This window comes from Passer domesticus, chromosome 1, assembly GCF_036417665.1.
Source record: "Passer domesticus isolate bPasDom1 chromosome 1, bPasDom1.hap1, whole genome shotgun sequence".
NCBI classification, from domain to species: domain Eukaryota; kingdom Metazoa; phylum Chordata; class Aves; order Passeriformes; family Passeridae; genus Passer; species Passer domesticus.
The window spans coordinates 23,043,123-23,068,403 of NC_087474.1; the positions used below are offsets into that span (position 1 = coordinate 23,043,123).

General features: G+C 38.8%; 1 protein-coding gene across 3 annotated transcripts in view; it reads right to left on the reverse strand.

The window, feature by feature from the left end:
- The window catches only part of CALCR (calcitonin receptor), a 159,085-nt gene that overhangs the window by 63,007 nt on the left and 70,797 nt on the right, over nucleotides 1-25,281 (reverse strand). For all 3 annotated transcript variants that reach the window (XM_064410244.1, XM_064410253.1, XM_064410260.1), the window contains one exon: nucleotides 7,629-7,716. In XM_064410244.1, coding sequence (XP_064266314.1) covers nucleotides 7,629-7,716 — 88 coding nt within the window. The remainder of the gene's footprint in view (nucleotides 1-7,628; nucleotides 7,717-25,281) is intronic.

Genomic DNA, 25,281 nt, shown 5'->3' on the forward strand with positions numbered 1-25,281 from the left:
CTCAGTTCCAAACTGTTTGTACTCAAGACAGAAATAACAGTTTCATCACAGGATGCCAGGAGGACTTCTGTGTCAATGCCTTCTTCTTGATAATTTCTCTGCAATTCTGGGCCAGTTTGTGAACACATACATGTGTGGGATGATGGTTTTGAGGGGTGAAACACAATTTGGACACTAAAATAGCAGTATTCTTATAGATAGTTTTGTTACTTGCAGTGTTTAATTCCTGAAGAAGTTGGCTCTTGTTGGGTAAAGTTTAATGAGAATATTCTGACACTTGGAAGTAGAGAGTACGTGTGATGATGGATAGATTAAATGTCTTGCATTGTGTACAAAATTATGTAAGAGTGCTCAGCCATGTAAGCAGGAGGCCAATTCTACTGCCCCTGCACAAGGCAATCGTGGAGCAGCTGAAATTGCCAGCAAAATTTCTACTGCCCACATTTAGGCCAGCAGTTTCTCAGACAGATAAAAATATGGATGAGTTTTGTCACTAAAACTCATCAGTGGAAATCACTAATGGCCTCCAGTAAAATGAAAGCAAGTTTGGATAAGAGTTGGAATAATAACACTAGATTTATAGTTGTCTCAAATTTTTTTTTTCTTTTTTCTTTTCCTTTCTACTAAACACGATGACTCAGATTTCCAAAGGTAATTCCCCAAAAATATTTCCTGGCACTTTTTATGTAATTGAATAGTTTGTGTGTGAAATCAAATTAGGGGGTTATACATAGGTATGTCACTGGGATTATTCATCTGTGATATGCCCTTTAAATCTACTCTTTCCTTTGATTGCTATTCCTCATTTTTGTTTACCTAGATTTGAAAAGCTGGCCTTGGAAGCTTGAACACAATTTTCTTCTCCATTTAAATCAGATTACCACTTCAGCATATTAATGAAATATAAATTTTGTGGCTTGCTGGAGATGGAGAAGTCATATCCCTGTTTCAAATACTGGGGGTTTTACCATACAAAAGAGAATCCCCATGTCTACCACCCAGAATTTAAAGCCTGATCCCCCAAAGTCAGTCCAGTGGGCTGATGATCCAGCCTTTATGTAGCTGCCTTCAGTCAGTTAAGAGTTTTGATGCAGTTTGTGATGCCAGATGTTATCACTTGTTTTAGTCTCCCTCACTCTATACTGTAGCAGTCAGAAAAAGGCAAATGGGGCAGGAAGACATCTCTGGGTCATTATTCTCTTTTCAGAAGTAGCAGGAGCTTGGGTATAGCTACATGGGAGAGAAAGTTTAGTCTGTATTGTGTTAATGGGAGAGGTTGGGAATGTTCCATGAATATCTGTGTATCAGTGTTTGTATAAACTCTCATGGAATTCATGATTTCGACTCACTTCTTCTACTATGTTTTCATTGTTATGTCAATTTATTTTAGAAATTAAGACTTAAAAGACACATTTGTACCACAAAAAAGCCAAAGTCAATTAATCTTCACTTCAACTACCTACAAATATTGAATCTATAAAATATGGAACAAATTTTAAATGTTCATTGTTCATTAATGCACATTAAAAAGCCTTCCCATCCATTCACCAGATACTTCAGATGGAAATATAGATGCTGTTTATACAATAAAGGAATGCCTCATTCATTTAAAAACATTCTTTATTAAGGAAAAATAAATAATTCACAATAATCAATGTGATCATTGCTTAAAAATGCACTGAATTCTTCAGAAGAAAACAGTTTAAGTGATGTCCCATGCAGCAGTTTAGCAGCCGTACATATGATGTCACTCCTAAAAGTCCAAGTAAATGACGTCATACATACGACCACCAAGCCACCACGTGACAAATGACTGACATAAGAAAGTGAATTATCATTACAAAGAGAAATAACAAGCTGCTGGGAATGCTGCAGTCCACTTTATACCTGGAATAAATAAAGGATTCTGAGAAAGCAATTTGGCTTCATTATTAAACTATACAGTGCCCTGGTTTCTGTAAGAGAAACTGCTGTTAACCTGTGCCAGGCTGTGCCCATTTCTGCAAGGGAGAATCCATATAAAGTAAGCATAAAAGTCTTTCACTTTTTCTTCCCCACAAAATACTGGACATGATGAACAAGCATCCCCAAATATTTTTCTTCTGCCATCAAGGAGCTTGCAGGACACTAACACTAACTGTACATGACATTTAGGAAAAGAAGGCATTTGTAGCTGTCTTTTTTCCCCCCCTCTTCCACTAAACATAGTAATTTAGCAACAATTATTGGTGAGCTCAGACTAGCAGAAATTCTGGATGCTCTGTTTTTTATTGATTTCAACAGATCAAATGTTCACTTAGTATAATTCTTTTAAAACTGCTGTGTGCAGTCATCTCTTTGTCAATCACTAAACTACTGTTCTTCAATACATCACATTTTAGAGCAGAAGCACAGCATGACTTAGATGAGTTGCAGAGCCCCTCTCATACTTTGTTTATGTTTGAACTACTTTTCACAACTGCTAGTGTTGGGACAGATAAGAAAACAACTCTGATACCTTAAGAAGGTCATTAGCATACGATATTCAGTAAACATAATCATTTCTATCCATCAGAAGTGTGCTAGGAAGCAGCAGGCAATTTCTTTGGGGAAATACTACAACATGACATGTTTTACTTAATCACTGAATGTTAGAATTTTCCCATACTCTACCACTGTTGGAGCAGGATGGTAATTATCTCAGTGAGATCCCATATGACTAACATGGCAGATTTTGGCAGCTGTTTAAACAAGCATGAGCTTATCAGGTGCTGTAGATGAAGACAAGGCTGTTATAATGAAAAGCAACTCACAGATCTTACAGTTCTTTTACAATTCTACAAGATTTGCTTACAGAAGAAGCTTTACTTTCATTTTAGCCTGATAAAAACTGTGGGCTAATCCAAAATACTTCATGGATATTTTCTTGCTGCCCTGATTATCCTCTTGTGAAAGGCCTCTTTACTGCAATCAGCTGCATAGCAACAGCCTTGTTTAAAAAAAAAAAAAGCGAAGATGTAGTCAAAACGTCCTGATCATCCCTGAAACTGGGTGAATAGAACAGAATACAACATTCCTATTTCTTGGGAAATTATGAGCAGCTTGACTCCCAAATTCTCAGACTAATTCTTACCACCTTAGAATATCAGCAGTTTGCTTTCCAGAGCTTCCATTGTGTAAGAACAGGTTCAGAACTTCTGAGTGCACATACTTACAGCATGAAGCAACCCATAAATAGTTACTCAGGGAGGTGTGCATGCAGAACAGCAGTTTCCAAAGGCATGGTCTAAGGTGATGGGGGATCTCACCATCCAAGGCTGGGGAAGACCCTGGGCTGCCAGAGGTGGAGACAGCAAGAAGGCTCAGAAGAAATGAGGCAAAGGAGGCTGTGACAGATCTTCAGCAGCTCTTCTGGCCCATGGGAGATCTGCTCTGGACCAGATGCTGGAAAAGATGTTGTCTAAGCGGGAAAAGGCTTGTTCTCACAGTACCTGCACAGGCATGGGTTTCAGAGATGCACATTGAGAGCCACTTAGCTCAGCAGGAGCAGGAGCCCAGTGGAGTTTGTGGCCACACCACTCCACCAGTGTGTGGTGCCCTCCCAGCTGTGAGGATCAAACAGGTACATCATGGGCAGCTCCCACATCATGGTGACAAGTGCTTGACTAATTGTTCTGGAGGCTTGAACCTACCCTACCACAGCTGTGTTCCAAAATACACCAGTGTATGCAATTAGCGAAAATTACATTTAGGTTTTCATATAATTAATTCTCAGTGTTTTGTGAACAGCAATTATTCACAAGTCTTTTAGGTGTTGGAAAGAAGTACCAGACTCTGCGTATCTTTGTGACTAGGGCTTGGTAACAATTTAACAGACTTGGACTCAGTGAACGTGCACAATTTTTTTTTTCTTTTTTTTTCTTTTTTTTTTTTTCTAATGAATTTATTTTAAAATAAAATATTGGTCTAGTGGGCCTAATTGAAAATAGTGTGGCCTTCAGCTGCAGCATCTATTTAGTCCTTACTATGCACATTGTGGTTGGCTCAGGACACAAAATTGGAGTATGTGTATACTTCATCAATCCTTATTTCCAGGGCCATTTGTAGGCACAGTTCTTACTTGAGAAAATAAAGTAGATAATAGAGATCTCTTCTGTCAATGTCCTGAAAAATTGATCAGTCATGCAGGAAAGAGACCCAAACCTTCTACTTTTTCCTCATTCTCGGAAGTTTGATGCTGCTGGGCACACTGTGGTGATGCTCCATCTTTTTTGTGAAGAGAAATGTGCACTGAGGACATGAACTAATTGCTCCAGCATACCAGGGCTCACGTACTTTAGGAAACAAATCTCAGTCACATTCTGTGGTTCTCAATAATTGCAAAAAACTAGAGAGCATCAGTCTAAAGTGAACTATGACATAATGAAGAATTACATTTTCTAGTGGAAATCGCTTTTTATATTAGAGGACTATATGGTGATGTATTATCCTGCATCCAAAAGCAAAGGAATCCATCAAAGAGGAAGCCAATAGGGAGTTGCTTGTATTTCTAAATAAGGTTTTGGAACAACTGACGCTTCAGGGTTGTTTTTTTTTTTTTGGTAAAGACGGGTTATTATGGATCTGTACATGGAAGTGCTATCAATTTTATGTAAAAAAATACATGCATAAAAGAGATGGTTTCTATCAGAAGGTATCAAAAGCCCTTGGTGATGAGTCTAAAGGAGGTGGTGGAAAGGAAGTGTCTGTGCACACCAAGTAAGTAACTTTTTGTCTGTGACAAGAAATTGAAGGAGAAATATAAGAAGAATCTGAGGAAGGCTTCTGCAAAGCACTAACTCTATACAGAGGGTGTACTCCAACTCTGAGATTGTGTTAGGGGATCACAGCTACACTAAGAAAAGAGATTTCAGGTAAGGGTCTCCCCATAGGGGTAACCACCACAGGGGAACCACTAGCACCTACAGTGAACCAAAGAGCACAAACAGAGAGCCTGGAGCCCAGAGGAGAAAACAAAGACCTCAGGGCTGTGTTGCTTTGCAACAGCTCACAGTGACCCACTGGGAGTGCAGGTCACAAATGACAGGATGACAGAAGACCACAAAAGTCATCAAAGAAAAGAGATCTAGAGGGTGTCTTGTGGGGTGGGTAGAGGAGAGGGATGGGAGATCATTCCCATCTGTGTTGCAAATCACCTTAATTACTGTATTTTCCTCAGCCTCAGATTGTGGCTGACATGTGTCACAGTTCTTGGAACAAAGGAGTGATTTGAAGAGCCAACAGAGTGGGAACAGCCTTTTTGAAAGAGAGACACCCTTTACCCATTACAAACCATAAATAAAACACAAAAAATGAATGGCTTCTACCATCTGCAGATGGGGAAGTTTTTGGAAAAATGACTGGGGCAAAATATTTTTCACATTTAATCTCACTGCAGTATTGTGCATAAGTTTCATGATGGAAAGAGCTTGTTTGTGGTCTACTTCTGTGACTGTGGCTTCTTCCCTACCAAAAGGGAAATTAAACTAAGAGATGTCAAAGTAGAGCACAGTATGCCCACTGCAGTGGGGAAGGAAATCACATTGAGATTGGAAGAGTGAAAATGTAAGTTAAGTTTTCCATTGAAGTCAGAATATTAAGTGCTCTTTGGTGCAAAGATATTTAAAATGAATGTAGATGTGGATCTCACTGAATAGTTTTTAAAAGAAATCCTCCCCCAGGAGTGCTGCAGGAATGAGCACAGATCTAACATTGCACACATGCTCTCATGGGTGAGAGATTTAAAATATCTGGGGACAACAGGGCAAGCATCAGTCCTCCAGGGCTGACCTACAAACCCATGCTGTAGGTCAAAGTACCTCAAGTGCTCAGAAGCGCTGTTGACAATTTTAGTTATCAGAATATTTACAGTCCTGTCACTTGACTGGGAGCAAAATAAGCTGGATCTATTTCTTCATTTGGCATTGGCTTTTTATAGGAAGTACTGCTGTTCTCTGTCAAGACCCCTATCAAGCTATGCAAATCAGATGAGATTCAAACCAGAAGAAACCTGGTCTCTCTCAGTCTCTTTGTTGCAGACATTTCTGACCATGGGTAATTTCACAGCCAGTGCAGTCACATGTACCCTTGGAAGATAGGTAGAACAACCAACCCAAATGGTCACAAACACCAGAATACTCTAGTATACCTCAGGTTAGAAGACTGTTCTTATGAATGGAGATGATTCCTCAAATCATTAACTAATTATGGACAAATTCTTTTGGGACCAAGTTAGCAGAAATGTATTAACTCTCTTCAATTATTTCTCCATCTCTTCAGCTTTCTTTGATAGAGGGTTCTAATCCTGAACCATGAATTCAATATTTTACTGAAGTAATGTGTTTTTTGCAGTTCTCCTGGATTCCCCATGATCTCATTTAATTTTCTTTTTATCTCCTTCTATCCATCATTCTCTTACTGTTCTCTACTTTCCTTTCCTTTTTTATCTATATGAATTTAAGTGGCAAACAGCATTGTGGACAAAGTCTGCTAGGCTGAGAGGAGAGGTACAAACCAATAAGTAAACCAGGTAGAGCAGTTGCTTATGGTCTCCAACATATTTTCGACAGCATGCGAGTTTCTTTTGCTTCTACAAAGGGATTTGATGAGGAGATGGACAGAGGTATTTCACATTCAGATGTTAAAGAAGAAGATGAGAACCAGAGGGGCAGGAGGAGCTAACCAACAAAACAGAGGAAGGAGAAAGAAGGAGAAAGAAGAAGGAGAAGAAGAAGAAGAAGAAGAAGAAGAAGAAGAAGAAGAAGAAGAAGAAGAAGAAGAAGAAGAAGAAGAAGAAGAAGAAGAAGAAGAAAAAGAAAGCTTTCTTCAGGAGCACAGGGCTAGAGTTAGATGGGGAATAAGGTGGCAGGCATCATGCAAATTACTCGTACCACACCAGGGTAGTGAGGTGCTTGCTCCCAGCAGCATCACTCAGACATATGCTCATTCTGTAACTTAGGTTCTGGGTAGTATTCTCAATTCTGACTGCCTGTAATATCTATGATTTTATGATGATCAATAATAATTTGAGGTTTCACAAGTAGAGTTCAACAAAAGGATTCAATTTATGTGAGAGGTATTTAACCAGGCAGAAATTAATTTACTACATGTTTAGAACCACAATTGCTCAGCCATGTTGCCTACATTAAAATAAATGTAATGTTGATATAAAACAGTTGAAAATAACATTTGAAGTAATAAATAGACTTATAAGATTATTTTTCATTTTGGTTGCTTTTCTAGTAGCAGATCAACTATAAACAGTGAAAATCCGTCACTATTTAAGTCAGTTTGTCTCACGGAAGAACATTAAAGGCAGTTTTCAAACACACATGTTCCCATTACATGCTGTAGCCTGTAAAACACAGAAATAAAAATTCATATGCATAACCCTCTTCAGACTTGCAGTTCTGTCTCACCAAGAAACAATGTTTTCAAGTTCAAACTTTTATTAGGTAATCTTATTAATCTTCTTTTGAAATTTATTAATAAGGAAACTCTTCCTTCACCTGTGGAGTATAACAAGTATAACTTGGTACTCATTTTTCTCAACATCATCACAAGTTTAAACACAGTGGGTGTCATGAGCAGTTTAGTTTTCATGTACTTACAGTTAGAAGGATGATGAGTAAGAAGCAACTCTGGGTTGTTTTTCTCATTGTGGAGTCTTCTTGGAGAGACACGTTGCAGATGACCTTTCTGGGAATTAAACAACAAAAATAAAAGCATTATTGGACTTTTACGATAAATTCCTTGTCTTTGTGTATGCATGAGCACATTTTTAAACAGTCTAGACTCTGTGTGTGGTTGTTTGAGCACCCCCAGTCTTACATGTGCTCAGGTTTGATCTACTTGGAGGTTGGTACACTTTAATTTTAGTCTCCTCTGTGAATCCCTGGTGGTGAGTACAGATAGTGTGGGGTACAGCTCCATGTTACTGGGTCACCAGCAGCAGATCTGTGTTAAAACCTGTGTCTTTGCCAGCTGAGGTTAACTTGGTTGTCCTTTTTCAGCTACTTCTGACATAATATAGAGCTGCAGACCAATGAACAATCTGACTTGGCAAAACCCAGAAAGATACAGTTTACAAATAAGTGTAATAGCAGCTCAAAAGACATATTTGTGGAGCTAGGGAAAGCCAGGGTTTGAGTAATCTCTAGCCAAATGAACAAGCCCATGTGGCAGAAAAAGAGAAGCTGGGCACAACAGGCTGGGATTACATGCTCCATAACGCAGCTGGGTGGCTGGGCTGTGGGTAGACAGACACACAGCAGGGTAAGGCTCAGGCCAGAGAGCATGACTGCTTCAGCACAAAGTACTGGGGAGGCAGAGCATGGACACGACTCCACTGGTTTGAAGGGAACTGGATCAGCAACTTTTTGGTTTTCTGGGTTTTTCCTACTTCAACACTTCTCCCGCCTCTCTAGAAAAAATATCCATGGGCCACCGGGTATAATCTTATTGCTTCACAGTTGAGGGAGTTCAAGAAAGCAAAGCTCTTTGCATTAACACATAATTTTAAGTTTTACAAAAATGTAAGTTCTGTATTAAATGAGAAATGCAGATTTTGTCACTGCACATTGCGCCTTCTGATGTCTCACAGACCACTCGTGGTGTATGTGCTGAGCAACACAGGCCATGTGGCTGTGAACACCTTCAGTCACAGTAACACAGTGAGCACTCACACACCTTCATTTTTCAGACAGCTTAAAAACTAGGAGTTAGGTGGTTTCTACCTGGACAAACAATCCTCTGAACACCCTACACATTTGAAGCCCATGAATTTAATGAGAAAAAGGCACAGGGACTTGGATGCTTAGTCTAGTTGACATGCAGTGAATAATACAATGACCTGTGTAACATTCGTTTCAGCAACAGCATTGTGACAGCTATTCTCATTTTTAAATGGTCTGGAAGGGCACCCCTTTTCAGAGGAGAATTGAAATATTATTCTCATCTGGGTCAGAAATATGTAATGTCAAAATGTAATAAAGGTGTGGCACTTCCACTTCAATGTAGCACATGTGATCCAGTCATGTGTACAGCAGATGTTGCAGTCATGTGTCACTGAGATTACATAAAATGTAAAGTGATGGCAAAGAGGGCTCAGAGGATTTGTCTCTAATAAGAAGTAGTCTTATTACTGTCTGAATTCCCAGAACCATTCTGCCGTGTCAGAAGTAATGCAAGATACAAATGATACAGAAATAACATGTAGCTACAATGTGGGCCACAAACTTGTATTTGATTAATTCATGGTAGACAACTCAATTGAAGCAAGAACTGAACATCTAGATCAGAGAAAAATGCCTGGAATTGTCTGTATATTTTCCAGGCTCTTTCCTGCAGTCCGTATTGGCTCAAACTGACAACAAGAATATATGAAGAACATATAAACAATGGCTCTTGGACAGCTGTACAGTGAATACAATCATGAATATGTTGTTCATCCAGCTACACACTGTACTGTAGAGTGTTCTGTAGCATGGTGTAAAGCCAGTCTAGTGGGTGCCTCTGTTCTTGTTAGCATCATCACTTCTGCTGCATCTGTAGGGATTTAGTATCAAGTAGGCAAAAGGAGCACTTTATCTTACATACTATCAATAGCTTTAAAATACACAACAGTTCCTATCAAGGGCACAGAGATTAACACAATACTGTGAACTAGAAAGCATAAACAAGATCAAAATCAGCTGAATTTACCTCCTGTATGTCTACTTTTCCTGCACTTTGTGCCAAGAGTGCCTGCAGCACCAGGCTGGGTTACAGCTGTAGATGCAGGTAAATCTTATCCTCATGAGATTTTGTGAACATTTGTTATTGTGTATTGAAAGAGCTATTTAAAATATTTCTTGCTCCTGTCTCTCCTAATTAAAAAAAAATCTGTAAAATATTTAATACATTATTTTCCCTTGTGTTAACTAAATGACTGCACTATATAATACTCCATATGAGTAAATGAGTAAGAGCTATTTCCCATGCTGAATCTTAGCTAGTCTATTTATTTATAGTAATTTTTTATTTTAGCCAGCTCGAACCACAGGAATGGCTTACATGCCAGATAAAATCCAGCACGTTTTTTCTTTTTCACAGAAATATTTTCCACTGGCAAAAATGTAAAGAATAGTTGAACAAGGATATTTTAACTATCAAACTATAAAGCCCTTGACCAAGAAGATTTTTTTTGTACTTTTAGCTATAAGACTGGCCCATAACACTACAGCACACTTAGGCTGGCATCATTGACATGGGCTCAATTGATCAATTGAAATTGGCTGAATTGATCATTGGCTGATCTCATTGAAATTAAAAGGTACATGCAAATACAAAATACTGGTAAATGGGCAGGGCAGAAACAACAGGGAGGCAGAAAGATTCACACAAGGGGAACCCCAGGAGATGGACCCTGTCAGCCTCCAGACAGAGGAAGAAACCAACACCTCCATGGCTCTGACCCCATCTCCAGTGATCCAGGTTCAGGTATGACATGCCAGACAGGCTGGGATGTGCAAAGCAGTATGCTCAAGTGCCTGCTGTTTTGTGTCTTTTGTGTTAGAAGGATCAACTTTTTTCACATGGACACTACAGCCCATGGGCAGCCTGCTTGCAGCTGAAGGATGGCTGGGCAGCTCTGGAGCTGTGCTGTCAGGAACAGAGCGAGGAAGCAGAAATGAGTCTGTTCCCCAGTGTGTGCTCACACCACGACTCAAGCACACGTGGGCAGTACCCACAGGAGGTTCTCCATGCCTTCTCCTCCTGCTCAGGACCACCTGACTTGTGCTAACTCCACAGCCACACTATAGGACCACACTATGAAGAGATCAGGAAATTAGTTTTCAGCTGCACAATTTTAAAATCTGACATATCTTTAGATAAAGAAATGGTTTTAAAAATGGTTTTCAAAATAGGAATTTGAGGAGTGGCTAAGTACAGAAGTGCAATACAAAAATCTCTTTCTCAGTGTGCTTGTTATACTCAGAATTTTTGAAATGTCTCTTGCAACCTCCCTACTAGGCTGCAAGTTTCTTTGGGAGCTTCTTTTCCACCCCATGCAGCTTTCTCAGGGTAACTAGCTGGGTACACACCTCAAACCACAAGGTCTCTATGTTTTCTTATTTAGATAAGGCTTGCAGACCCTCCTGGGGAGTGCCTTGCCACTCATCACAGAAGGCACCAACCTGCTCTGCCTGCATTGACACTGGACTGGGAAACACTGGGCACACACCACTGAGCAAGGCACAGGCAAGCCAGCAGATCCTGCTGCTGAGTGTTTAAGGATTTTGGGTCCAGGGAGGAAGTTGCAGGTAGGTGTGTGTAGCCTAACACGCAGACAGTTTTGAGGAAAGTATTAAAATTATCCCCTCACTCCCAGTGGGAATTTTACCCCTGGGTTCCTAATTTAGGCTACTGCTTTGGGCCAGGAGTGAGCCGTACATCACCCTTCTACAATTCCAGGTCTTGTGCAAACTTGAACTGTAGTTATAACCCCACCAGGAGAAGAAATGCCAGGTGTTTAATCCCCATGCCTGAGATGGGAGTAGAGCCAGTCCCTCCTATTTCCCCAGAATATTCTCTAGCCATTAGCCCACAATAGTCTTGAAATGGTTTAAGTGGAACCAGGATCTCCTGCTACTTCCAACAAAAATCGTGATTGCTGCTCAGTTATTTCTCATGTGCCAAAAACTGGTGATCATCGGTCCCAGGCAGAGAGACAGGTCTTCTTACATCCTCTAGTCAAGTGTCCAGGGAGTTGAGGCAAGGCAAGAGATGTATCTACTGTCTTCTACTCCTGCACTCCCTGTGGCCTACCTTTGTACAGTACCACAATGTTTTGTCTAACCTTCCTTTTCATATAGGAATCCCCTGAGAAATAAAAATTCCATATTCTCAGTTTCTGGTGTCAGGCACATAAAGATATTGCAACATTAAAACCGCAGGTATCTAGGGCACTTGCAGCTTATCTAATTCATTTTGGGAGTCTTGGAAACCCAAATGCTCAGTTGTGTGATGACTACTCAGTTATTGTGACAGATCACAGTTTCCATTATCTCGCCTGGTGGAGATTGTGAACTGCATCTTGAGTGTGTGCTGTGTTAACAAACTGAAACTATCAGCCATGGCAAATAGGCAATTTCAGATTTACACAGAGGAAATGACCAAATAATTCTGCTTTATTGATTCATTTGGATTGCATGGGAGTTGCAACCCTTGGTACTTCATTTTTCTATTTAAAACCAGTCAACAAAAAGGTTTTAACTTAGGTTTCCCTTTAACCAAATCCTTTCCAATAAACCAGATGAAAATAGGAAGAAAGTAGCTACAGACTTGTCTGTGTCTATTTTTAAGGTGATTACAAAGTTTTGAGCCCCCACATTACATATCTGAGCAGCCGATGTGATCATACACACCAGTGAGGAAACTGAAGATGGAAGGGAAGAAGTTTATTGCATTGTTGTATTACCCAGTGTAAGACGTTCTTAGACTGGGTAATACAACAGAGGCAGATATACTTTGAAAAAACAGCAACAAAAAAGACAATACATACATTTTGAATAGGAATTATTTTTCTAGGACTTTAAAAATATACAAGCCTAATTATCCAAAATATTTTCAGGAAAGAGTGAACATTTTATGAAACAAAAGGTAGTAAAGCATCAAAGGAATTAGAGGAGCTGATTCCTTCCACCTGCCAGGGCATAACTTAGGAGGGGCGTGCTGAGATATCTGGCTGAGCTCTGATACAAATCTCATTTGAATTACATGTAGAAAGGGTGGGTGTAGCACTTCTGCATCCTCTAATGACTGTAAATTAAGGGTGATACCTACTGCTTGTTAGTAGCCAAAAAAACCACACGAGCCAAAACTCCCCTACTTCTTCAGAGCTTAGGAAGCCATTGCTAATGACCCTTTTGGCTGTAGGACAAGGGATTTTATGAGGTTGCAAGTAGAAGCAAAGAAAATTTCAGGAAGAGACTAGCAAAGTATATCAGCAGATTTGTTGGCAGAAAAAGCTTGGAATACTTACACAAACCAGACTGTGTAATTAGTTTCTAAAAACTTTGTTTTAGTCATTTGCAAATGTCTTCTATGAAGTATTTTAGCCCAAAATGTTAACAGCATTTTGTGAAGAGTTGCATACCAAGCAATTCTGGAGTTTGGTATCTACAGGAGCCTCTGTACCTTGTTGCATTTCTCTCAATTTGGCAGTATCATACTATTTTACCCAGAAATAGTGCCCGAGGATCAAGGTTTTATGCCTTTGCACCACAGGCTCTGGTCAAAAAGTGGTTAAAGGAAGAGGCTTAGAGATGGAGGAGATGGTGAATAATAACAGCACATCTGCCCCTGCATAGATCAATTTAAGCTTTTGTGGAATTGAAATTAAAGTGACTTATGCTTTTGCAGTGAAAGAAGAAACAACACATGAAATTATGCTTTTACTTCAGCCATAATGCAAGACAGAGAGTGAATTACACGGTGACTCTGGAAAACGAGTTCATTGCCTTCTATCACTGTTCAGAGGATACACTCTTGAAATAATCTCACTGTTACAAAATGATTATTGCACACATAAGAATTACATCAGGCTCTCAGCAGCCACAATGGATCATAGTGGTTTGGGCTGGAAGGGACCTTTAAATATCATCCAGGTCAAAACCCCTATGCCATAGGCAGGGACACCTTCTACCAGCCCAAGTTGCTCAGGGCCCCATCCAGCCTTGTCTTGAACACTGGGGGATGGGGCATCCAAAACTTCTGGGCAACTTGTTCCAGCATTTAATCTCCCTTACAGTAAAAAAAAAAAAAAATCTTCCTAATACACAGTCAAAATCCACCTTTTTCAGTTTAAAACCATTGACCTTTTCCTGTGACTACAGACCTTGGTGAAAACTTTTCCCTATCTTTCTTGTAAGACTCTGTTAGCTACTGAAAGGCTACAAAAAGGTCTCCCTAGAGCCTTCTGTCCTCCAGGCTCAAGACCTCCAGCTCTTTCAGTTTTTTTTCATAGGAGACAGCTGCAGCTCTCTGATCATCTTCATAGCCTCCTCTGGACTCATTCAACAGGTTCACATCCTCCTTACTTTGGGGCCCCCAGAGCTGGATGCAGCACTCCTGCTGGAGTGTCATCAGAGCCTGCAGAGGGGCAGAATCGACTCGCCACTCTGCTTTGGATGCAGCCCAGGATACAGCTGTCATGTCACAATGTGCATGATGAAGACTTACATTTTTTTTTCAGTTTTTACAGTCAAATTTGAAATACTGAAGTTAATGCAAACCTTATGATTCTGAAGCAACACTCAGGATTTTACTAGCTCTGCTTTCAGTAATGAATAACAAGATAAAATCAGCAATGTTTTAATAATCTTGCTAAGTGCCAGGAAATGTTACAATGTTAAACAAAGAACAAAGAAGGATAAAAACCCCCGGAAAGCTGTGTAACAAAGCAGAGGAATAAAATCTATAGCAGAGCATTCCTTCTATTCAGAGTGCTGGGAGAGTGGGACTAAATGAAGCAGCTTTGGCCACTGGTCCACGTTCAACAGATGAAAGCAAGCACACTGCAGGAATTCCTAGTTCATCACTGAACATTCCTCAAATCAGAACACTTCCTTGCCATTTTGCTCCATCATTATGAATCTCTGGCTTAGCATATCACACAGTAGCACAGTAGTATAATTTTAGCTTTTTAGGCCCAGCTGTGAAATATCTTTTGAAGAGTGCTTGCAATTTCTGGAGCACTTTGCAGCAGTGCTTGTACAATAAGAAAATATGCAATTATCTACTCTTGGAGACAGTACGGCCTGGACACAGCCAAAAGCTTGGGATGAATACTACACTGCTGTAAAACAAAGGTTTCAAAAGAATTGCACATCTTTATGTCAGACTAAAATCTTTTGCACAGCCTGCAAAATTAAAGCAGAAATTTAGAATTATTTTTTCTCTATAGAATATTTTAACAGGGAATACAGCTCTCACAGTCCTTATCACCTTTGTGGGTAAGATTAATATTAGTGTAATTTAAAAGGAGAATTGTAAGGGTACAGCTAAATACACATTGCTAAAGAAACTGAAACGTGCTATACAGTTTCAGTCAAAGTGTTTGAGTTAAGGAAAAAGCCACATCCACGGCTGCCTTATAACTTTAGGTGGAACACCATACCAACTGTACTGTACCTCCAGCCTAGACCTTACATACCAAACATGCCTGTAAATGTATTTAAAAATACTCTAACAAATACTTGAGTTCAGTGGAGCAAGAATACAATGACAAGGCAGACCTGGATGGACTTTGGAAGGACACTAAAGAGTTAGGGAGAAATAAGAAAAACTACAGGGTAAGAGGTGAATGTCAGGTAATTTTTCCAATTACCTAATTCTTTCTGTGTCACACTGGAAGAATCTTCAAGTAATTGGATAAATGTAACCTCATACATTATAGTCTTCCCTCTTGGATCAATACTTGTTTTGGTCAATACTTTCTTGATTTCACATATTAAGTTTTTGTCAAAAATTTTTGTTTTGGTTAGAGCACATACTGAAAAGAAAAGCAATTATTTAATAGTTATTTTCGGCCAGTTCCCTCTCAGTTTTCCATTCAATCATTCCTCAGGCAAACTCCCAATGGTATTTTTTTTTATTTTTATCCTAAGCATACATTTCTATAAATTATTAGAAGCAAGTGAATATTTTATGGAGTAGGCAAAAAACCAATAAAAATATTATAAATTCTTATTATGTCAATGTTTTTATATAAGTCATATAAAGTGTGAAAATCCCGTGAATAGATTGTTTTAAATCAAATGCACATGACATATGTTTAAAGCATTTTGTTCTCACTTGGTAGAATAGCCCATGCTACATCTGGATGTAGGTTTCAATTCTACCTCAAAAACTATGAGTCTGTGTGGAAATAATGCATTTTTTCTTGAGTCTGGTTCTGATTTTACAGCAGTTTTGCTAATAATGAACAAAAATCATGATTTTGGTTTGAGGTCAGGGTATATAACTGTTGGTCTCTAAAGGTTGTATGTAAGGCATTATGAGGGTATTTTAAATTCCTTAATAGAAGGAGACAAGTTTTGGGACATTCAAGTGCTCTTGTGACAGTCTCTGGAAAAGGTTTTGTGTGTCTGAGGTCTCAATTAACTTTTAAAAATACACCAGTTGGTTTACCTAAAGATTTTTTTACCTCTGCTGATACATCTTGCTTTACCTATGTTTTTAAATTATTATATCTACTGCAACACTGATACTTCTGTATTACACCTACCCTACAATAAGTAGAAAAGTGACCCAAAGCTATCACTGCATTTTAAAATATTTCACATCTAATCTAAAGATGAATAAAGATACAATAATGTAGTGATTGATGGGGATATAAGAAAAAAACCCTGGTACTGGTAAATCACTAAAAATAAGATTATCTGCATCAGTTATTACAGATTATTTGAATATCACAGCTGTAGTGCTTGGATATTGTGTTGTCCCTGTCAGGAATTATGGCACCATTACTATAAAAGGTTAAATTGAATGTAACCATCTAAATTTCCAGTTTCAATTAGTGTAAAATCTACACATTTCTCCCTAAGGCATTACACATTCATTTCAGAAGTTCAGCAGGGCAATTTACATACAGTAAAGTACTATGAACTGACATTTTCCCAAGAGGTAGTTATTAGCAACTAAAAATTCTGTGGAAGGCTTCCAGACTAACATACATGAAGAGATGTACTTTCAATGATAACTAGGCAGGTGAAGTTCATAGTGCTTAGGTTAAAATAAAGGGTAAAATGGGTCTTTGCCAAGACCTGCAGAGAGCAGGTTGCTGTTTTCTTCGTGGTTCCTCTTTTTATCTGTAAATTAGAGAGGATTAGTGAGGAATACAGATGAGGGAATGGGAATCACCTGAACAGTGAGACAAGTCATTACTGGTGTAACTCACTCATACGCTCCAAGAAAATTTTATAAAAAGCCTTGGTTCTTTGTCCTAAACATTGCTCCGGGCTTGCAGTCTGGAGTCCAGGGTTCATCCAAGTGTCCCAGAGGAACAGCTGAATACAGATGAGATGCTGTTTGCAGGAAAACAAGACCAGGAGACAGCTAAAATAGATGGTAGCTAAAACATGTGAATATCCCTTGTGAGCTGAAAGGTCGGTCATTCCTCGCTACCAATATTAACGATGACCTTTCAGGAACACCAGCTGCCAGCCATGCAAACAGAAGCTCTAGTGACCTCTTTCTGGGCTTATAAATATTAATAAGCAGAAGAATTTTCATAACCATTTGTGGGGTTCAGAGTCTCAGCAATACCTTCCACAGATCTTAAATACACATTGCTAAGAATGACCAACCACTTATCACAGAGGTTTTACTGGAACCCAAGTATTCAGGTCTATGGAAAAAAGCTTAATTTTCTGGCAGATCAGTAGCAGATGTAATATTAAAAAAAAAACAAAAACAAACCAATAAAAAACAAAAACCAAAACCCCAAAACAAATAAGAAACCAAAAAACCAAGAAAAATGGTGAACCATGAGAAAGCCGTACAAAGGAGGAACAAGGTCTTTCACCACAACCTTCCCAGCCAGGAAGAGCAGAGAAGATGCTTTGGATCTGTAAGTCTGCATCTTTCTGCCAAGATAAGCTATCATGAATATGTTCTTGAGAACTTGGTGAATTAAGCTTGGTGTATTAAGCTGCATTTGTTGAAGATCTCTTCCTACCCTGCATTCTGAGGACAACAATGAGGGTTTAGGCTGACTCACAGATTATCATTTTGCTTTTGCTGTCCATGGTTCAGGAAGTAAGATCAGAGCCAGATCCTCCAAAGTGTTAAGGTTCTCATCTGCTTCAGCAGAACTGCCCTTCTATGAGCCCTGGCATTTTCTTCTTCCATTACACATGTTGAGTGGAGCTCTGAGACAGCACTAGGAAGCAAACCTACTTACCTTGAAAAGGAACTAACATGGGAATGATTTCTTGTCACTTATGTTGGCTCCTCAGAGCCCATTAAATGGTATACTGACTTTTTTTTTAGTGGCCTCTTGGCAATGTCACTGTTTCATTTGATATTACTGTTATTACTTTAAAGTTTATTTATTTGATTTTGTTGTCTTTTCATGTGCTATTTTGTATATGACATTCTAGTCTGACAAATAATGTGTAGCCTAATTTTGTGGGCACCAGTGGGGATCAAGGCCTCTCAAAAGCATCTTGTTAATCAGGGCCAGCAAGTCAGGCTGGGGGTAAAGCACCGTGTGGTCTGGCTCTCACCTGCTCCACTGTTAGCACTGGAAGCCTGTGGGCCCACTGCAGTTCTCAAGCAGGTCAGTCAAAGTCCAATTACAATCACTTATAAGGTATTTCATAAGGATGCCAAAACTAACTCCAAATGCTTCCTTATGCCAAGGTTTGCTTTCGGTAAAGTCTTGATGTACACTGGCTGAAGAATATCTTTATCAGGGTTTTATTTCGCTGGGGCAGATGAAGTTAATTTCTGGCTCCAGTACCCAAAGGATTCAGAACCAACCCCAGAATGACATCTGAAGTCACTAAGGACAAGCCTCCAAGTTTTGAGTCAGCTGAAAACATAGAGTCAATTTTCCTCTCTGAGCACATTCCAGACCCATGCAGATGCCAGGGGACTGTTCATAGTTTAGCATATAGAGCTGGAACTTGGATGCTTATGTAACAGCTGGGCTTAGGGTTTCCCCAAATCTTCCTACCAAATCCAGCCAGAGAGACAAAGGATAATCAAGATCACAAATGATAAAGTTAAACAAGAAAAGAAATGCCTCCAATGTAGCAGTCTATTTGTAAGACTTTTCAAAATAAACCCCTGGAAGCCGTCTGTAATTCTCAGCAAGATTTTTCCTGTTTCACCATAAGTTGCCAACTTTAGTATTTATTTCACTGGCAATAAATTAAAAGACCTGAAATTTTAGACTCTCTGTGATGTTAAAAACTTCAAATATCCATCCATGATCTAAAGCTTCATGTGGAAAAAGAATAGACGATCTCTTCCATAAATTACATTGCCAGACAAAGGGCCTTCATATGGAAAGTACTTCATAGAGCAGATAGAGGAAAAAAGGGAAGCATATTTGGATGAGTACCGGGATTCAGAAAAGATTTCTGGTGGCTCTGCAAAGAAGTCAGAACAGTCTTTTCAACAGCAGCTACAGCTGACGTTGCTTCTCATCCTGACTGTCTCATTAAATCCAAATGTATGTCTGTCTATGGGTATGTGTGTAAGCTTCTGCAGCGAGGCATAAAATCTCAAGATGTAGGGAATTTAACACAGCCTGGCTATTATGATATCTGTAGAGATCATGTCTTGAGGCCTTTTGCCCCCCAAGTGTTTATTTGGCCTTCTGGTGATGGAAAGATCTCAGGCTTTTATTTGCTTATTCCCAACTTGGAGCTTTTGCCTAAAGCTTGCCAAGTATTCACCCTGATGAAGCACTTGACCTTTCTATGAAGTAGGTTTTTCAGACACCACCAATTTAAAAAGCACCTAAAGAATATTTTTTTTCTTTAACAATCAAAATATTTTTAGTTATATCTGCATTTTGGATCTTCTGCACTGTACTTAGTGCTTCACCAAGGAAGTGAGAGGCCCAGCTCTGGTTTCTTAGAGTAAAATCTGGTTTTACATATCACATAGTTCACACATTGCACATACACAAGTAAAAATACAATGCAAAAGCCATGTATATTATGTGTACTGCAAACAGCATCTGTATATATTTTCATTATTAAGATAAAAATATCCTTAATATTTCAAGTATTGGGGGTTCTTATTAATTCATTTTTTATTACTATGTGCAAGAAAATACCACTTTTGTAGCCTCATTCAATGATCCCATTTGAGCAGGTGTTGCACATATCTACAAGGAAAGAAAAACCAATCCTTTGGTGAGGAAGACATCACTGTGAAATTAATAGTACAGTTTAATAGTAAAGTTCACAGCAAAGACACAAATAGCAGAACGTGCTTTACTGTGCCTATATGTCCTAAAACATCTTCTTCCAGACCTTATAGTAATAGTTCCCTTCCCTACACTTAACATTTTCCCACTATCCTTTACTTCCTTTTACCCTTGCATTTTATTCCAAAAGATACTATTTCCATCTTCTTTAAATATAGTCATAATGCTATAATGATAGCAAGGAGTTCCACAGCATAGAACAGAAAATCTGGTGCAATATAAATTTAGTTTACTTTCAGTGAATATTGTGCTAACTGTTTCCCATACTGTTTCAGTAAAACACTCACATGGAATTTATCTCAAAGCTTTACATCCTGTCTAGCTGGTTGTATTATGTCTCAAAATCCTCAGCCCTTTGTTATGGAATTAAGATAGACTTCTGGAGTTCTGGTTATATTTCTGCTCCAGGGATCACACCGTGACAAACTCATTCAACTTTAACTTCCCTCTTAATGAAAACAGTTGGGAATCCAGGTTCGAATCATGAATCCCACAATCCCTTTGAAAAGACTTCAAAAGAAACAGCAAAAATACAAACAGCAAAAAAAACCCCAAAGCAAACAAAAATCCCCAAACCAAAACCAAAACAAACAAACCACTCTAAAACGAACACACAAATTAACAACTCCACAAAAGCTACTTTGGGAAGTGAGTTCTGAAAGAACCACCGTAAGAGGGATTAAATGCATTCACATTGTACAGTTCAAACAGCTGCTAAGCAGAGAATGACTCAGCCCCTGCGTCCATGTGGGTCACTCTTGTTCAGGCACAGCCTCAGAAATGCTCCCCCAGCAAGCTGCATCTGGATACCCACTGCATCCCATCACCAATGTGCAATTACACATTGCCACACAGACAGAGGAGCTGCTGGGCAGGGGAATGGGTACATGCTGCCAAATACCTTTATATTAAATATTTTCATTTACTGCAACTGTTATAAAATAGCAAACTTTCCATTTTTGTGGTTCCTGGGCAGTATCAAATGCATGGAACTCCACTTATACTCCAGTGTCATCAAAATATGGGGAGTGGTCAATGACAATAACCAAATGTATGGATTTTGCTTTGTGAAGTGTTTTAATCATGACAATCATTTCTTCATCAATCTCCTGTAATCATACTGATAGTAATGGGAGAGGATGTGAAAAATCATGCTGCTTCTATGATGCAACAGCAAATGGTCCTTGAATTTCTACATTAACTCTTGCCCAGCCACTCTTCTCTGTTGAATAATTCTACTAGATTGGCTTGCTTACTTGATATTCAAGTTAGAATAATGGGATAAAATCAAATAATGAACTAATTTCCTGACTCACATAATACAGTTTTATGCCATTTCCTGCTTGTGTGACCTGATCTATGTCCAGTAAAACCAGCTTTGGTACAATGCTTCAATGGCACTTAAGCTAATGGGCAGATCTTGAATCCTGTTTTTGGTATCACTTTTCTCAGTGGCATCTAGATTTTGACTCAAAAGTTTTGATATCCATAACTGGATCATTAACTTGGTCTTCAATCATTAGCAACACAAACCTGGCTTTACTTTCAGAAGTTCTGCCAGGAAAAGTAGAGTATAAGTGGAAAAAATAATCTGTGCATGAACTGCACTATGAACATTACCTTTGACATGAAAGGCAGCATAAAAGACAAAACACTTATTCCATTCTGGCCAACAAACCGCAGAAGTCAGAAGAGGACTTAAAACATAAAGTGGAATCCTTGCCAAGAGCTGCTTTTACATAATCAGAAATGATTGGACTAAAGCCAACACACTGACTTCCAGAGGGAAATTCAGATGCATAAATCATACAAGATGATGAGAGAACAACAGTCTTTTGGAGCTCTTGAAACAAGGTCCCAGTTACTACTTGGGACTCGTAGGACTTCTGCTAACAGATGCTGAACCCACTCCTTAGTCTGATGACAGATACTGAACCAGTTTCTCAATCTGAAGATTCAGCCAAAAGGATGCAACAAAGTATCCTGGCACTGCCAGCATTCCTGTGTTCAAGAGGGATACACAGCATTTACCTGGTTTGCGGTGCTCATGTTTCAAGAGATGCAGGTGTAGCACACGGGGGTGCTGTATCCTATGTTAGCTTTCTGAAATGAGTGACCCCTAGTCCCATCATGAGTGCTATCCCTGTTGATCTATGTATCCACAGACCTTCTGGAGGCAAAGCAGCAGATCAGCAGCAGAAGGCCATCTTCACTCTGAACAGTTTGGCAGAAGGTTTCTGTGGCTTCTGATGACCTCTGGTGTCTCTCACCTGATGCCAATGGATGTGTATGTTGTGGGCTGCACTCCCCTATTACTGGATGGGACACTTCCCTTCTTAAATTCTTTGCCCACAAAGGGATCAACAGTGGCTTGACAGTGGTCAGTTGTCTGTGTACCAGGGTGGAAGAACTTCAATACTATTCTGCAGGATGTTTAACTAAAGACACTCTGAAATATGCACATGAAATAAATTATTTGTGCTTTGTCTTGGTATGGAAACTTGCTGCAATCAGGGATCCCACCTGTACAAAAGAGATCCTGGGGAAAGACCCAAGTACCTCGGGAGAGTGCCAAAGCTCTGAACTCTGACCCTAGGCAATCATATTTCACTCCCTCAATTGCAAGGAAAGTATTAGTGACATACCGTAACAAAATTAGCTGTTTGGGTTAATTTAAAAAATTAATAGATTTTATATTGCATTTTCCATATTTTATAATTTAGGTTCTCATTTAAGCTACAAGTACCATATATATCAAGCAAATCTGACTAATATCTGCTACCTGAAAGAACAGGAAATGTTTGTTTCTATGTGATCAAATGCTGCTGATTAAAACATTAAGCAAAGCTTAGATGAGAATAAAGATTCTACTTGGAAGATTAAGACTTTTTTTGCATCTCTTCTAGAATAAAGCAGCAACAGGCTTTTCATTAAAATGAATGGCTTAAAGTTATTTAAAGGGTCCATTTCTTGTTCCTACCACATGCACCTTATTTTAATTTCTCTCTATAGCTATTGTTTGGAAAACTGTCAAATTGCTCTGCTCTGGTGAGATAGTTAAGGAGTTACCAGCAGATATACAAAAGAGTCTAAACCCCACTTTAAGGGACCTTGGAATTATTTTATAAATCTTCTGCTTTGATGTGTTGAAAATCAATGACTTATCTTTAGTGCTGTAATTTTAACTCCCATTACACTGCATTCGCATTTCAGCTTTTATTTTCAAAGGAAACACAATGAAGTGATGATATTGTTTTGGAGCTGGTCTGGGTGCTGGATACTCAGCAATGTGTAGATCCTTCTTAGCAAAACTCACCAGTGCTCCATCTTTATTTAACTTGGGGTTGCTTTCCCAACAGTTGCATTGATAGTTCCATGGAAAAAATTGTTTATTTGTAAGCAATTGCTCCTTGCTTATTTTATAGTACTCAATTTTTTGGAAGACCAGGACTGTGACTTTTCAGGCAGAAAGTCTGTATCTTTCTGTTTGCACAGGACTTAACCATCGTAAAAAAAGTGATACTGTCAGTACTGGGTACAATAGGGTCTCACTGGAAATTCTTTGCCAGGCTAGAGGTCAGTGGGTCAAGCAGATGTCCAGAGCTAAATAAATATCTCATATGAGATTTTAATTCTAGAAGTAACAGTTTTGGGAAAGATTGTTTGATAACTTCATTTTTAACATCAGGTTCTCCAGTGAGGGAATTTAAGCATTAGATTGCAGCATTTGTGACAAATGACAATTTGAGACAGTGAAATACAGACTGTGAGACCTAAAGTATCTGAAATTGGCAAAATTTTCTATTTATTTTTTTGCCTGAATCAATGAACTCAAACTGATTTTAAAATGAAAAATATTTTTAAGTAGCATAATTTTTGAATGTGGCTTCAAGACTTAATTCCAGGACTAAGTCATTAATAATATTATATACTGCTTATTGAACAGGAATAAACATCTGGCCAGTAATTGTAAATTACAAGTAACAACTGTTAAATTACTATCAATTTTGAAGCTGCAAGCAATATTTTTTTTCATTTGACTTTGGTCTTATTTTGGGCCTATAGTACTGTTCAAACAAAGTCAACATTTGGTATCGATTTCAATGAAAAGAAGTTTGAAGCAGACAGAGAAAACGAAGGCTGCTGCAAAGAGAAGGACAGTCTCCCACAGAGAGCAAAACTTACAAAAAGACAAATCTCTTTACTCATCATGGTTTTCTAGCTCAAACATCCTCCCTGGTAATTGCAATTCTGAGCTGGGGTACAGAGCACTGTCCACACAAACAACCATGCCTTGCTCAAATCAAATTGAGCAATGAGGGCTTAGGAATAAGTTCACTGTCCTGCTTAATTACAAGTCTTATAAAACTCAACAAAACCTTCATACAGACTTGCTATACCACACTGACGTGTGTACTTTCCTGCTCCAATCTCCTTCCATAGGTTGCACAACCTAAAGATCCAACAAAGCCCAACACATGTTCTAATGCCAAAAGAGATTTTAAACTCCACAATGTGCTAAAATAATGGGGCAAAGCTGTCTCCAGGAATGCAGGTTCTGAATCTATATGAATATTGGGCTCCTTCTGGAAATTTTTTTCAGAAGTCAAGGTCATGTATTGGCAGCTCACCAAAGTTAGTTGTCAGACATGGAAATAAATTTTTCACCTGAAGAGCTAGAATGAAAAAGCCTGTGGCTTGTGACACTGTAATACCAAAAAGAAAGACCATAATTTCTAATGCCAGCACAGAAGATAAGATGTTTCTTTTTGTTTTCCTGGGTATAAATTAAGTACTTTTTTTCACTTTACTATCTATGACTTGAACAGGACATTGCTCCTTACTTGAAGCTAAGTTAGAAAAATATAATGGAAAAACTTCCCTAACCAGCTTTAAGATTGAAAAAGAATACCAAAATGGGAATGAGATAGTGAAAAAATTAATGGAATTCTCTACTGATAAAGTTTCATCAGATAATAGCATCAAACACACTCTATTGGTACTGAAGTTAAAGCAATTTCACCTGAGCTTTCTAAATTCATATGTATGGACTATCATTTCAGCCTTCAGGCTTATTTTTTATTGAAACTATGCAAAATTTTTATATTCCATTGAAAATAGAAGCAAAGGATTATTTTCATACTTGAAGTAAACTTAAGAGCAACTGCAGTTTCAAAAAACAGTCTGGCAAAGACAGTCAGACTGAGATATACATCTTGGTTATGTACAGCAGTCTGCCTACAAATTCTGGTCAGTAAACACATTTGAGGAGT